General features: G+C 39.1%; 1 protein-coding gene across 9 annotated transcripts in view; it reads right to left on the reverse strand.

Annotated features, from left to right (window-relative positions):
- Window positions 1-8804: 8804 nt before the first annotated feature.
- LOC133043739 (C-type lectin domain family 2 member D11-like) overlaps window positions 8805-13743 on the reverse strand; it is a 37477-nt gene continuing 32538 nt past the window's right edge. For all 9 annotated transcript variants that reach the window (XM_061124927.1, XM_061124922.1, XM_061124921.1 and 6 more), the window contains 3 exons: window positions 13466-13641; window positions 12769-12875; window positions 8805-11293 (listed from right to left, as the gene is read on the reverse strand). In XM_061124927.1, the coding sequence (XP_060980910.1) occupies window positions 11173-11293; window positions 12769-12875; window positions 13466-13641 (404 nt within the window). In that variant the 3' untranslated portion in view covers window positions 8805-11172. The remainder of the gene's footprint in view (window positions 11294-12768; window positions 12876-13465; window positions 13642-13743) is intronic.

Consider the following 13743-nt stretch of genomic DNA (forward strand, 5'->3'; position numbering starts at 1 on the left):
TTTGATTAATATGTGTCTTGGGGTGTTTTGCCTTGGGTTTATCCTGTTTGGGACTCTCTGGGTTTCCTGGACTTGTGTGACTATTTCCTTTGGGGAAATTTTCAGCTATTATCTCCTCAAGTATTTTCTCATGCCCTTTCTTTTTGTCTTCTTCTTCTGGGACTCCTATGATTTGAATGTTGGGGCATTTCACATTGTCCCAGAGGTCCCTGAGATTGTCCTCATTTCTTTTGATTCTTTTTTCTTTTTTCCTCTCTGCTTCATTTATTTCCACCATTTTATCTTCTACCTCACTTATCCTATCTTCTGCCTCCATTATTCTACTATTGGTTCCCTCCAGAGTGGTTTTTTTTTATCTCATTTATTGCATTATTCACTTTTAATTGACTCTTTTTTATTTCTTCTAGGTCTTTATTAAACATTTCCTGCATCTTCTTAATCCTTGTATCCAGGCTGTTTATCTGTAACTCCATTTATAACTCTATTCATCTTTAACTCCACAGAGGGCTAATGCACTCAAGACTGTGTGACCCACCCTGGATTGGGATAGTGAGGAGTTTTTTGTTGTTGTTGTTGTTGTTTTTTTTCATTTATTTTCATTCATTGGAGGCTAATTACTTTACCATATTGTAGTGATTTTTGTCATACATTGACATGAATCAACCATGGATTTACATATGTTCTCCTTCCCAATCCCCCCTCCCTCCTCCCTCTCCATCCCATCCCTCTGGGTCATCTCAGGGCAGCAGCCCTGAGCAGTTGTCTCATGCATCCAACCTGAGCTGTGAGGAGTTTTATAGTGTTCAAGGAGCAATGTGTGACCAAATCATGGACAATTCTTGGATTGGTTGGCATCAAGGTGAAGTTTCAAGCATCATCAATTTTCCAGTTTCAACCAGTCTAGAGTCCATGTTCTCATGATTCGCAGTTTTCCTTTGGAGGGGGTCTGCTTCTTGTAAAAATATCTTAGCAATGTGTGCCATGCCTTTATATATTTCAGAGAAATAGGAGTTCAGTGATTCTGCCATGTGGTTGAATTATAATCTAAATTGTTACCAGTTCCCCAGCCCAATAGCTAGTCTTTGTTTCTACATCTTCACATTTCTCTCTTCAACAAGGGATGCTGGGAAAACTGGTCAACTACATGCAAAAGAATGAAACTAGAACACTTTCTAACACCATACACAAAAATAAACTCAAAATGGATGAAAGACCTAAATGTAAGACGAAAAGCTATAAAAATCTTAGAGGAAAACATGGGTAGAACATTCTTCAGCATAAATCACAGCAAGATCCTCTATGACCCACCTCCCAGAGTAAAGGAAATAAAAACAAAAAATAGACAAATGGGACCAAATTAAACTTAAAAGCTTTGGTACAACAGACGAACCTATAAGTAAGGTGGAAAGACAGCCTTTATGAAACAACTGACAAAAAAAGGGGTCAATCCTTGATTCTTGAGTCAATCTTTTACTTTAAAAACAAAGACGTAGGGATTTGTACAGTTTCAGAAATACAATGTATTAATGCTACTGCTGCCATAACAAAATGCCATGCACTGCATGATTTAAAACACCAGGAATTGATTGTCTCACAGTGCTACTGCCTGGAAGGCCCAACATCAATATGTCCTCTGGGTCATGCTTTCTCAGACTGCTCTAGGAGACAGTCCTTTTTTGCCTCTTCCTGCTTCTCATAATGGCTGGCCATACCTAGGACTCTTTGACTTATAGGTATATCACTTCAGTCACCTGGCTGTCTTTTCCCTTTGTTTTCATATTGTCTTCCCTTTGTTAAGAGTTTTGTCTGACTCCAAATTTCCTCTTCTTATAACACCACTGGTGCTAAAGAGCTTGAGGCCTATAGTAATGATGTCTTCACTATTACACTCCCCCCAGCCCTAAATTCCAATAAGGTCACAGTCTGAGGTCCTGAGCAATAGAATGTTGTGATCTCTCCATTTTCATTTCTAATTTTGTTGATTTGGCTCTTCTCCGTTTGTTTCTTGATGAGACTTGCTAATGGTTTGTCAATTTCATTTATCTTCTCAAAGAACCAGCTTTTGGCTTTGTTGATTTTTGCTATGGTCTCTTTCGTTTCTTTTGCATTTATTTCTGCCCTAATTTTTAAGATTTCTTTCCTTCTACTAACCCTGGGGTTCTTCATTTCTTCCTTTTCTAGTTGCTTTAGGTGTAGAGTTAGGTTTTTTATTTTACTTTTTTCCTTGTTTTTTGAGGTAAGCCTGTATTGCTATGAACCTTCCCCTTAGCACTGTTTTTACAGTGTCCCATAGGTTTTGGGTTGTTGTGGTTGTTTCATTTTCATCCATTTCAGTGCATATTTTGATTTCTTCTTTGATTTCTTCTGTGATTTGTTGGTTATTCAGCAGCATGTTGTTCACTCTTCATTTGTTGGAATTTTTAATACTTTTTCTCCTGTAATTGACATCTAATCTTACTGCATTGTGGTCAGAAAAGACTCTGGAATGATTTCAATTTTTTTGAATTTACCAAGGCTATAATTATGGCCCAGGATGTGATCTATCCTGGAGAAGGTTCCATGTGCACTTGAGAAAAAGGTGAAATTCATTGTTTTGGGGTGAAATGCCCTATAGATATCAGTTAGGTCTAACTGGTCTATTGTATCATTTAAAGTTTGTGTTTCCTCATTAATTTTTTGTTTAGTTGATCTATCCATAGGTGTGAGTGGGGTATTAAAGTCTCCCACTATTATTGTGTTATTGCTAATTTCCCCTTTCATACTTGATAGCATTTGTCTTACATATTGCTACGCTCCTATGTTGGGTGCATATATATTTATAATTGTTATATCTTTTTTTTGGATTGATCCTTTGATCATTATGTAGTGTCCTTCTTTGTCTCTTTTCACAGCCTTTGTTTTAAAGTCTGCTTTATCTGATATGTGTATTGCTACTCCTGCTTTCTTTTGGTCTCTATTTGCATGGAATATCTTTTTCTAGCCCTTTTCTTTCAGTCTGTATGTGTCCCTTGTTTTGAGGTGGGTCTCTTGTAGACAACATATATAGGGGTCTTGTTTTTGTATCCTTTCTGCCAGTTTTTGTCTTTTTGTTGGGACATTCAACCCATTTACATTTAAGATAATTATTGATAAGTATGATCCCTTTGCTATTTACTTTGTTGTTTTGGTTTCGAGTTTATACACCCTTTCTGTGTTTCCTGTCTAGAGAAGGTCCTTTAGGATTTGTTGGAGAGCTGGTTTGGTGGTGCTGAATTCTCTCAGCTTTTGTTTTGTCTGTAAAGCTTTTGATTTCTCCTTCATATTTGAAAGAGATCCTTGCTGGGTACAATAATCTGGGTTGTAGGTTTTTTCTTTCATCACTTTATGTATGTCCTGCCATTCCCTTCTGGCCTGAAGAGGTTCCATTGAAAGATCAGCTGTTATCCTAATGGGAATTCCCTTGTGTGTTATTTTTTGTTTCTCCCTTGCTGCTTTTAATATTTGTTCTTTGTGTTTGATCTTCATTAATTTGATTAATATATGCCTTGGGGTGTTTTGCTTTGGGTGTGGCCTGTTTGGGACTCCCTGGATTTCTTACACTTGGGTGACTATTCCTTCCCCATTTTAGGGAAGTTTTTAACTATTATCTCCTCAAGTATTTTCTCATGGTCTTTCTTTTTGTCTTCCTCTTCTGGGACTCCTATGATTCGAGTGTTGGGGTGTTTAACACTGTCCAAGACATCTCTGAGGTTGTCCTCATTTCTTTTAATTCTTTTTTTTCTTTTTTCCTGTTTCATTTATTTCTACCATTCTATCTTCTACCTCACTTATCCTATCTTCTGCCTCCATTATTCTACTGTTGTTTCCCTGCAGAGTGTTTTTGATCTCATTTATTGTATTATTTATTATGTATTGACTCATTTTTATTTCTTCTAGGTCCTTGTTAAATATTTCTTGCATCTTCTCAATCCTTGTCTACAGGATATTTATCTGTAACTCCATTTTTTTTTTTTTTTTTCAAGATTTTGGTTCATTTTCACTATCATTATTTGGAATTCTTTTCAGGTAGATTCCCTATCTCTTCCTCTTTTGTTTGGTTTGGTGGGCATTTATCTTGTTCCTTTACCTGCTGAGTATTTCTCTGCCTTTTCATCTTGTTTATATTGCTATGTTTAGGGTGGCCTTTCCATATTCTGGCAGTTTGTGTTTCCTCTTTATTGCAGAGGTTCCTCGCTGTGGGTGGGGTTGGAGGGGTGACTTGTCAAGGTTTCCTGGTTAGGGAAGCTTGTGTCAGTGTTCTGTTGGGTGGAGCTGTATTTCTTTTCTCTGGAGTGCATTGAAGTGTCCAGTTTTGAGATGGGTTTGGTGTGACTTTGGTCAGCCTGTATATTGAGGCTCAGGGTTATGTTCCCGTGTTGCTGGAGAATTTGTGTGGTATATCTTGCTCTGGAGCTTGTTAGCCCTTGGGTGGTGCTTGGTTTCAGTGTAGTTGTGGAGGCGTTTGATGAGCTCCTATAAATTTATGTTCCCTGAAGTCAGGAGTTCTCTGGTGTTCTTAGGATTTGGACTTAAGCCTCCTGCCTCTGGTTTTCAGTCTTATTCTCAAAGTAGCCTCAAGACTTCTCCATCTATACAGCACTGATGATAAAACATCTAGGTTAATGATGAAAAGTTTCTCCACAGTGAGGGACACCCGGAGAGGTACACAGAGTTACACGGAGAAGAGAAGAGAGAGGAGGGAGATAGAGGTGACCAGGAGGAGAAGGGGGAATCAAAGGGGGAGAGAGCAAGCTAGCCAGTAATCACTTCCCTATGTGCTCTCCACAGTCTAGATCCCTCAGAGATGTTCACAGAGTTACACAGAGAAAAGAAGAGGGAGGAAGGAGACAAAGGTGGCCAGGAGGATAAAAGGAGGACTCAAAAGGAGACAGACAGATCCAGCCAGTTATCAGTTCCCTAAATATTCTCCACAGCCCAGAACACACAAAGGGATTCACAGAGTTGGGTAGAGAAAAGAAGGGGGAGGGAGGAAATAGAGGCGACCTGGTGGAGAAAAGGGGGAGTTAAAAGGGGGAGAGAGCAATCAAGCCAGTAATCTCACTCCCAGGTAAAAATGGAGACTGAAGATTGGGTTCTTAAAGGTACAAAATTGATAACAAATACCATAAAGCAACAATTAGAAATCTAGTGTAGAGGTTAGATTCTCAAAAATACAATATTAAAAAAACAAAACAAAATCACAAAAATTATAAAATATATATATATATGAAGTTTGATTTAAAAATAGGGATTTCTTTGCAAGGTAATAGTAGGTTATAAAAAGGAAAATTAAAGGAGTAATAGAGGACTTAAAAATTAAAAAAAAAACAATTTTTTAAATTTAAAAAATGATAATAGTAAAAATATATCTAGGACATTCTCTGGAGCTCTTGCAGACAGTGTGGGGTCAGTTCAGTCTCAGATGGTTCCTTGATCTGGCTTATACTTCTCAAGATCTATAGGCCCCTTCCTATGTAGTCAGTGCTAACTACAGTGTTTTAATCTATTGCACCGGTCACTTCCAAAGCACTTCCCGCTGTTTATTTTAGCTTTTCCTGTCTGCTGGTCTCTTCAGTGTCTAATTTTTGCCCTGACACAAGGGGGCCGTGGTGGTCACTTTTTTAGGCTCACTTGTTCAGTCGTGCTGTGGGGAGGGAGGAACACTGCAAACAAATGTCACTGGAGTGTGTGGGGAGTGCTCACCGTGTCTCGGCCACACTGGGTTTGCCCCCCACTCACGGCGTGTGTGCTTCCCGGTCTACACTTCTCAGGCTCTAGGTTGCTCTGCTGGGAACTGTCTGAGGCAGGCCCTGGGTTGCATGCCTTTCCCAGGTCTAAGCCGCTCAGGTTCAGGTTCTCGGGTACTCCACAAAGGCGCAGACTTGGGTCTGTGTTTTGTGCCCTTCCCAGGTCCGAGCAACTCAGGTGACCAGGTGCTTGGCAAGCGCAGTCGCCCCGAGTTGGAAGGTGGGTCTTATCGCCTCCCCCTTCCCGACTGCTCCATTTTCTGGGTGTACTACGGGCGCGCCTTCTCAGGTGTGCCGTGTGACTCTTCTGGGGAGCTGATCTCTGGCTGTGACCCTCCCGGCAGATGTCGACTGTCCAGAATCCCAAGAAGTCTTGGTTAGCAAGGAAGCCTGCTTGCAGTTTGGAAGAGGATGCCTCTCTGGAGCCGCAATTGGCCCCTTCCGGCTCTGGTTGCCCTCACCTGCCAGTCTCCGGTTGGGGATGGGCTGGTCCACAGCCGGTTAGCTCTGCTCAGTCCTTTGTTCTGAGAGTGGGCCTGGCAGTGTCTTAGGTTAGGGCTTTTTGCGGGATAGCTATCCCACAGTCTGGGTTGCTATTTCAAGTTAGTTCCCTCAGATTGCCCTCGGGGCATTCAGGCCCGGTCCTTACCCTAAGCAATACAGCCTATGCCTCCCTGTCCAGCCCCCGCTTGCTAGTGGCAGATGTGAGCGTCTGGGCTGCTTCTCTGCTCGGAGTTGCCATTAGACACGTAATCTATGGGTTTTAATTAATTAATTATTTATTTATTTTTCCTCCCAGTTATGTTGCCCTCTGAGATTCCAAGACTTGCCACAGACCCGCTGGTGAGAATGTTTCCTGATGTTTGGAAACTTCTCTCTTTTTTAAGACTCCCTTCCAGGGACGGATCTCCGTCCCTACCTCTTTTTTCTCTTTTTGTCTTTTACATTTTGTCCTACCTCTTTTCAAAGACAGTGGGCTGCCTTTCTGGGTGCATGATGTCTTCTGCCAGCATTCAGAAGTTGTTTTGTGGAATTTTCTCAGTGTTCAAATGTTCTTTTGATGAATTTGTTGGGGAGAAAGTGGTCTCCCCATCCTATTCCTCTGCCATCTTAGGACCGCCTCTGTTTTCCTCTATGTCTTTGCATTGATCCCTGAGGAAGGCTTTCTTATCTCTCCTTGCTATTCTTTGGAACTCTGCATTCAAACGGGTATATCTTTCCTTTTATCCTTTGCTTTTCACTTCTCTTCTTTTCACAGCTATTTGTAAGGCCTCCTCAGACAGCCATTTTGCTTTTTGGCATTCCTTTTTCTTGGGGATTGTCTTGATCCCTGTCTCCTGTACAATGTCATGAACATCCATCCATAGTTCATCAGGCACTCTGTCAAATCTAGTCCCTTAAATCTATTTGTTACTTCCACTGTATAATTGTAAGGTATCTGATTTAGGTCATACCTGAATGGTCTAGTGGTTTTCCCCACTTTCTTCAATTTAAGTCTGACTTTGGCAATAAGGAATTCATCTTGAAAGCAGGACTCCATCTTGGGCCTGACTGTGGACTTTGAGCTATATGCCCAGTATCTATGGAAATAACATATTAATGGAAAACCAGAGCCCCTGGATGAAGGAGCCTCAGGACTTGTACCTAGACTCTCCATCGCCTAAAAGAATATGCTAATTATATATTTAACAGAAGAAAGTCGTAAATCCATTATGCTTATCAAGGTATGACCACATGACTATTGATAAATGTCCACTGTTTAACTATCTAGGCTATGACACATGATTCATGGTTTAACTTTGATTTTACCTCTCTTTTACTTTGTCCAGACTAGTTTCAAGGAATTTGGGGAGGGGGGTTTGAGCACGTACACTTAGGGTATAAAAGGTTTTCATAAAAACTAGTTGGGGTTCTTGGCTAAGAGGAGACTCTGCCTTGGGCCCACCGATGTATATAAACTGCACTCCACTATCTGCATTGTAGGACTTCCTTTGTGGCTCAGATGGTAAAGCGTCTTGCTTACAATGCAGGAGACCTGGGTTCGATCCCTGGGTTGGGAAGATACTCTGGAGAAGGAAGTGGCAACCCACTCCAGTACTCTTGCCTGGAAAATCCCATGGATGGAGGAGCCTGGTAGGCTACAGTCCATGGGGTTGCAAAGAGTCGGACACGACTGAGCGACTTCACTTTCACTACTTCTGAGTGCGTTTGTTTCCCAGAACGCATGGCTACAAATACTATGGAGAGAAAGTAGTCTTTTCAACAAATGATACTTGAACAGTTAAACATACACACACACATATACACAAATTAGATGCTGATCTAACACCCATCACAAAAAAATAACAAAATGTTATTGCCTCTATTTTTACTTTCATTTCCATAGAGCTATGATGGAAAAAAAACTATGTATTAAATATTTATGGAGTCAAATAGAGTAACAAGAGACTTTCATCTGTTACCTCATTTGAATCTTTAAACTAGCCAGTGAAACTGGTGATCTATTTCTTTTTCATGTGAAGTACCTCTGCTTTGAGGTAATTTATAAAGGTCACAATGAGAGGGTAACAAGCAGGAAGGCCAGGGGTCTCCAAAGAGAGGAAATAGGCTGTAAGTGTCAGACATTTTTTCTCTCTCTCTAAAGAGGCAGGAAGAAACAAACAAGTGTTAGATTTCTTCCCCTTCTCTATATAAATTTAAAAGGAGGTTTCTCTTAAAATCTCTTAAAAAGGTGCCATGATGACACCTGGCTCCACCTGAATTTAACTTTTCTCAAACTTTGAGCTAACTAATGCATTGTTCTTATGGAAATGTTTGTCTCCAGCTATGTTAATGTACTATGTATTTACCCTAGACTCTGTCTTCAAGTGGGTTCTGCCTAAGACTCAGAACCAACTTGACAAACCAGTATGTTTTACTCATACGTTGTTCTCCTAATTTATGTTAATGAAGCTAGCTTGTAAAAGAATACTAAGTCAGTTAGGGTCACAGTTTGACTCAAACATCATTTGTAAGTTAATCACACCAAGTTTACCAATATAAATTTTACTGATTGCTTTATTTTACTTTCCAGATTTCTGTGAAAATTTATCTTTCTTTATGACAAAATTAGCAGAAACCAGGCAAACAGAGCAGCACCTCAAAGTCAGGAAGACATTATATATTCACAGGTATGTTTATACATTCTGTACTTGAGACGCTGTACTAGTCTCTGAGGACACGGAGGTGAACTAGACATAATTCATTCATCTTACAAAACCTGAGGTAAAAGGAACTCTAAGACAAAAAGCATCAAGTACATAATTTAAAGTATATAAAATTATATATATTATATATAATATAAATATATAATATATATAAATAGATACAAAACTAAATATCTTCAAAATTAAATTAAATTACAAGGAGAAATTGATGGCAAACATACGATATCGCTTATACATGGCATCTAAAAAAGGGTACAAATGAACTTATCTACAAAACTGAATTAGAGTCATAGATATAGAAATCAAACTTAGAGTTACCAGGTGGTAAAGGGGTGTAAAGGGGTGTGGAGGGATAAATTGGGAGACGGAGACTGACAGACACACAGCACTCTCTGTAAAATCGATAATTGGTCAGGAATAATGCATTGCCCAGGGAAACTCTATACTGCGTCAATTCCTGTGGGGAAGAATCTAAAAAAGCGTGCATACATGTACATGTCCAGTGGATTCACCCTGCTGCACACCTAAAATTAACACAATGTTTATTGGAATATGGTGGTAGATCAAAATTAAAAAAAAAAAAAAAAGAAGAAACTGGGAAGCACACCACTAAGATGGGAAAAATGGAAGCACTGGGTTGGCCAAGAATGTCATTTGGATTTTCTATTCTGTAAGATTTATTCACTGGACAACCCAATACATAAAGACAGAAGATGTATTATAAATTGCTATTTAGTCCATTTCTGGACTCATCAGTACAGTGCAGCTCATACTGTAAAAATCTAAAACAGTCTGTTTCTAAACCTCAATCATACATAAACATTTGTGAGACTGAGTATCACACGGGTAATGAGAGGAGGCAATTCATTATTTTTGATTTAAATGGGGTGAAAGCAGGATTTTTAAAATCCAATAGTGTAAAAAACAGATTGGTATTTGTTTATAGATATAATATTTACTTAGCACACTGTAATAATGGGGAATACATGTAAATCCATGGCTGATTCATGTCAATGTATGACAAAAACCACTAGAATATTGTAAAGTAATTAGCCTCCAACTAATAAAATGGGGAAAAAAAAAAGAAATAGAAAAAAAAAATAAAACAGAAACACTGAGAAGCAAAGCATAAAAGGCACCTTTACAGTATTTCTAATGCCTTAAAATATGGAGTCTGAAATAAAGATTAGTCTTAGTAATTTTTGAAATTTTTTGGCTGCCCCAGATCTTAGTTGCAGCATGTGGGATCTTTGATATTCATTTCAGCTTGTAAAATCTAGTTTGTTTGCTTGCTTCCCTCCCCCCACCCAATTTTATGATTTCTTTCATTTCCTACTTATTGTGGTAAATGGATAATTTATTATTATTATTATTGGACTTCCACCATGGAAGTCCCTAGTCTTAGTAGCGTTAAAAATTTCTCTCTATATTTGTTTTCTTAATTTACTTAATTAATTCTTAATTTTTGGCTGCACTGGACCGTCGCTGCGGTGTGTGGATTTCTCATTGCGGTGACATCTCCTGCAGTGAGCACAGGTTCTAGGCGTGAGGCTTCAGTAGTTGTAGCTCTCGGGCTCATAGTTGTGGCTCATGGGCTCTAGAGAGCGGGCTCAGTAGTAGTGGCACAAGAGCCTAGCTGCTGTGTGGGGTACAGAATCTTCCTGGACCAGAGCTGGAACCTGTGTCTGCTGCATTGGCAGGCAGATTTTTAATCCACTGTGCCACCAGGAAAGTCCAAACAAAGTGACCATGTACATTTGGAACAGACAGTCAGGGAATTTTGAATGTGTTAACCAATTGTAATATTTCTCATTGGTTATTAAAATAATTGTGCATGGTTTTAGCTATCGTACTCATTATTGTGGTCCCATGTGTGCAAATAAAATGCTGTTTGTATGGAAAAAAGGGAATTCTTTCATATTTATGGGTTCAAAACATAAATATCAACTCATATTATTTAACACCTACTTAATTTAGAATCTCTTCCAAATTCCTATCTCATGCAAGTATAGTTTGCTTCTGTGGGGTTACCAAACACTATCAATAAATATTCCTGATATTTTTGGCAGAGCAAGCAATAGGGCAACTGTTTATAATGTATATATAAACATTTATAATAAAATGTTATAAAACATTTATAAAACAATTTTTAATGCATCTCTTAGGGATGGTGTGTGATCCCTAAAAAGGACTTGAAGAATTTAAGGACATGGAGACGTTATTTGTTTGCTGCAAATCCATTTTCTTTCTGTATAACTTCTGGCACTGCTAACTCCAAGGTCATTCAGGTAGCCACGTTCCCCATCTCCTGTCATGCCGAACCTAAAACCAAACACGAAAATATTAAAAAAGCATAGCCTGGACATCTCCATTCATTCCTCCTCTATAATCTTCAGTACCCCCGACTCCAGGCATTTTTAATGTGGACAAGAGAAAAATGAAAATCTGTTGTTCATAAGGCTTCTGAGTAAATATAGATGATTTCTGTATTCAGTTCCTTTTATATTCTCAAAGTCCCGGCTGGAATATTGGAAGATTATCATCATCCATCCCAAATTCAGTTATGTTGTTGACTAGGTATTTAACTAGGGCTCACTGTTGCAGCCAAGTGAACTGCTGCCATGGGTGGTGATAAAAGAAATTGTCACATATTGAAATATTGCTAAGTCATTCTGGCTTATACATGATTTAACTTGAATTTTATGGTATAAAATAGTCTGTGTCATATTAAACATCCACTGTACATCTACTTTAATTATTAAACAAAAGGGCACACTGACCAGAAGTAAAGAATGTCCAAATTAAAAAGAAAGTTTAAATGTCTCTCTTCTTGAGATACCAACGCTGGTCCTCCTTCGATGGTAAGACTCCCTTCCCAGGTGCCAATGCCATGTCAACCCACCATGTACTTGCTGGTCTATTCTTTTTTTTTTTTTTTAAAGCAAAACCTTGAAGGAATGTAACCCTGACATCCTTAATGTTCTCTTTTCTGACAAGACATAAGACAAGGCCAGAAACCCTGTTTCTCTGAAGCAGTTTCTCAGAGTCCATCTGGGAAGTGGGCTTCTGGGCTAGTCCTCAACTTGGCTCAGATTAAACTCTTTTCTATTCTTATTTTTGATCTTTTACTGATTATTTTAATTAGCTTTCAGGGAACATGATTTTCAGTGTTCTCCTGACCTGGTTCATACATGGGTGAAAATAAACATATGTGCTTACTAGTAAACTCTTAAACAGGCTTAGCTTTGATTCAGGGAAGTGACTGCCCCTTATATTCTATAGGCTCCAAAGTAATGGTTACATTTAAGACATTCCCACTGAAGTGTTCACAACCCAAGATGTGTTACTAAGTTCCTTCCAGGGATAAATTATCACAGGAGGGATTCCCCCTTGTTCTCTGATGATCTTCCTTTTAGGAATGGGCAGAGCAGCTGGCAGAGTGGACTGAGGGTCTGTGGATACCAATTCTTCAGTGGCTTTCCAAGACTGTAGGATCCCAGAGTACCTCAGCTGTTCTCTCTACATTCTAAATACAGATTTCAGCACAGTTTAAGTCAGTGGGTGAAAGCAGAAGAACTATGTCCAATGTCATCATCATGCTAAGGATTTCAACTAAAAACATGATATGTAAAGTTTTCCCAAAGGCACAGATAATAAACAGAAGAGCATACAAAGGATTTCTATTTTATACCTCACAGTACAGCAAACTTTCCATGATATTAAATTTACATTCCCATAAATACACCTCTCACCCATAACCACATATAAATAGAACAAAAGGCACTCTAGAAACTTACGACGTATTATATGTAGAGTTGTCTGTCCACTTCCAAGCATGAAGTGATGATTCTCTGCTAAGGCCAATCCAATGGTCAAAAGGGTCTTTGTATCTTTTCAGAAAGTTCTATTATAAAACACAGAAAGCAAAAACACATGTCTCCTTCATTTTACCCTTGAGTCCTCTCCCCCCAGCCTTCTCTCCTTGGATGACAGCCTGATATAACTGAGAAGCTTAGACACTGAAGGGAGAAGACTAGTCCCTAGTTCTCAGCTTAAGTCACTCAAGTGTCTCTGATCCTAAATTACATTAAAGTGATCACACATCTCAATTTGACTGGGAAAGTCCCAGGTTATGCCTGTGGTGCCAACATAATACTGTCACTTCCAGCATAATATTGTCACTTTCACTCCCCAAAATGTCCCAATTTGGGTGATAAATTGCATGATTACCAGACTTATTTTTACAATGGGAACAATATATCTAATTTGAAGGTTAACCATGAGGATTACATGAGAGAATGTGTCTAAATTGTCTCACAGGGTTCCAGGTAGAGAACATACCCAGGAAATATCAGGCACTAATATGCACTCTGAGCCCCCAAGCCTGCCTGGAATGGGACTCTTCCTTTTCTTTCAGCTCTCACCCTGTGCAGCCTATATCGTTATCAGGGGCTAAGTATTCAAGAAAGAACATGATCCAAAAATATTTCTTACCAGCTCCTCGTTGGTTTCAAAGTGAGCAAGAACAGCTTCATGTGAAGTACAAAATGTCTGACTGAATGTCCAATTCGTTGAGTCTTCAGAAAAATAAAAACACTTACACCCAAATCCAATCCATCCTTTTGGGCAGAGGACATACAGAACGTGTGAGTCTGGCTTTCTGCTGCTCACTAAAAGTTGAACAGACATAGTGAAGCTTAACAAATACATTTTCTCATCCCTTTTATTATTTTCCGCTTACCATCCTGAGGTCTGTCTTTTTAACATATGCA

Source organism: Dama dama, chromosome 22, assembly GCF_033118175.1.
Source record: "Dama dama isolate Ldn47 chromosome 22, ASM3311817v1, whole genome shotgun sequence".
Classification (NCBI taxonomy): domain Eukaryota; kingdom Metazoa; phylum Chordata; class Mammalia; order Artiodactyla; family Cervidae; genus Dama; species Dama dama.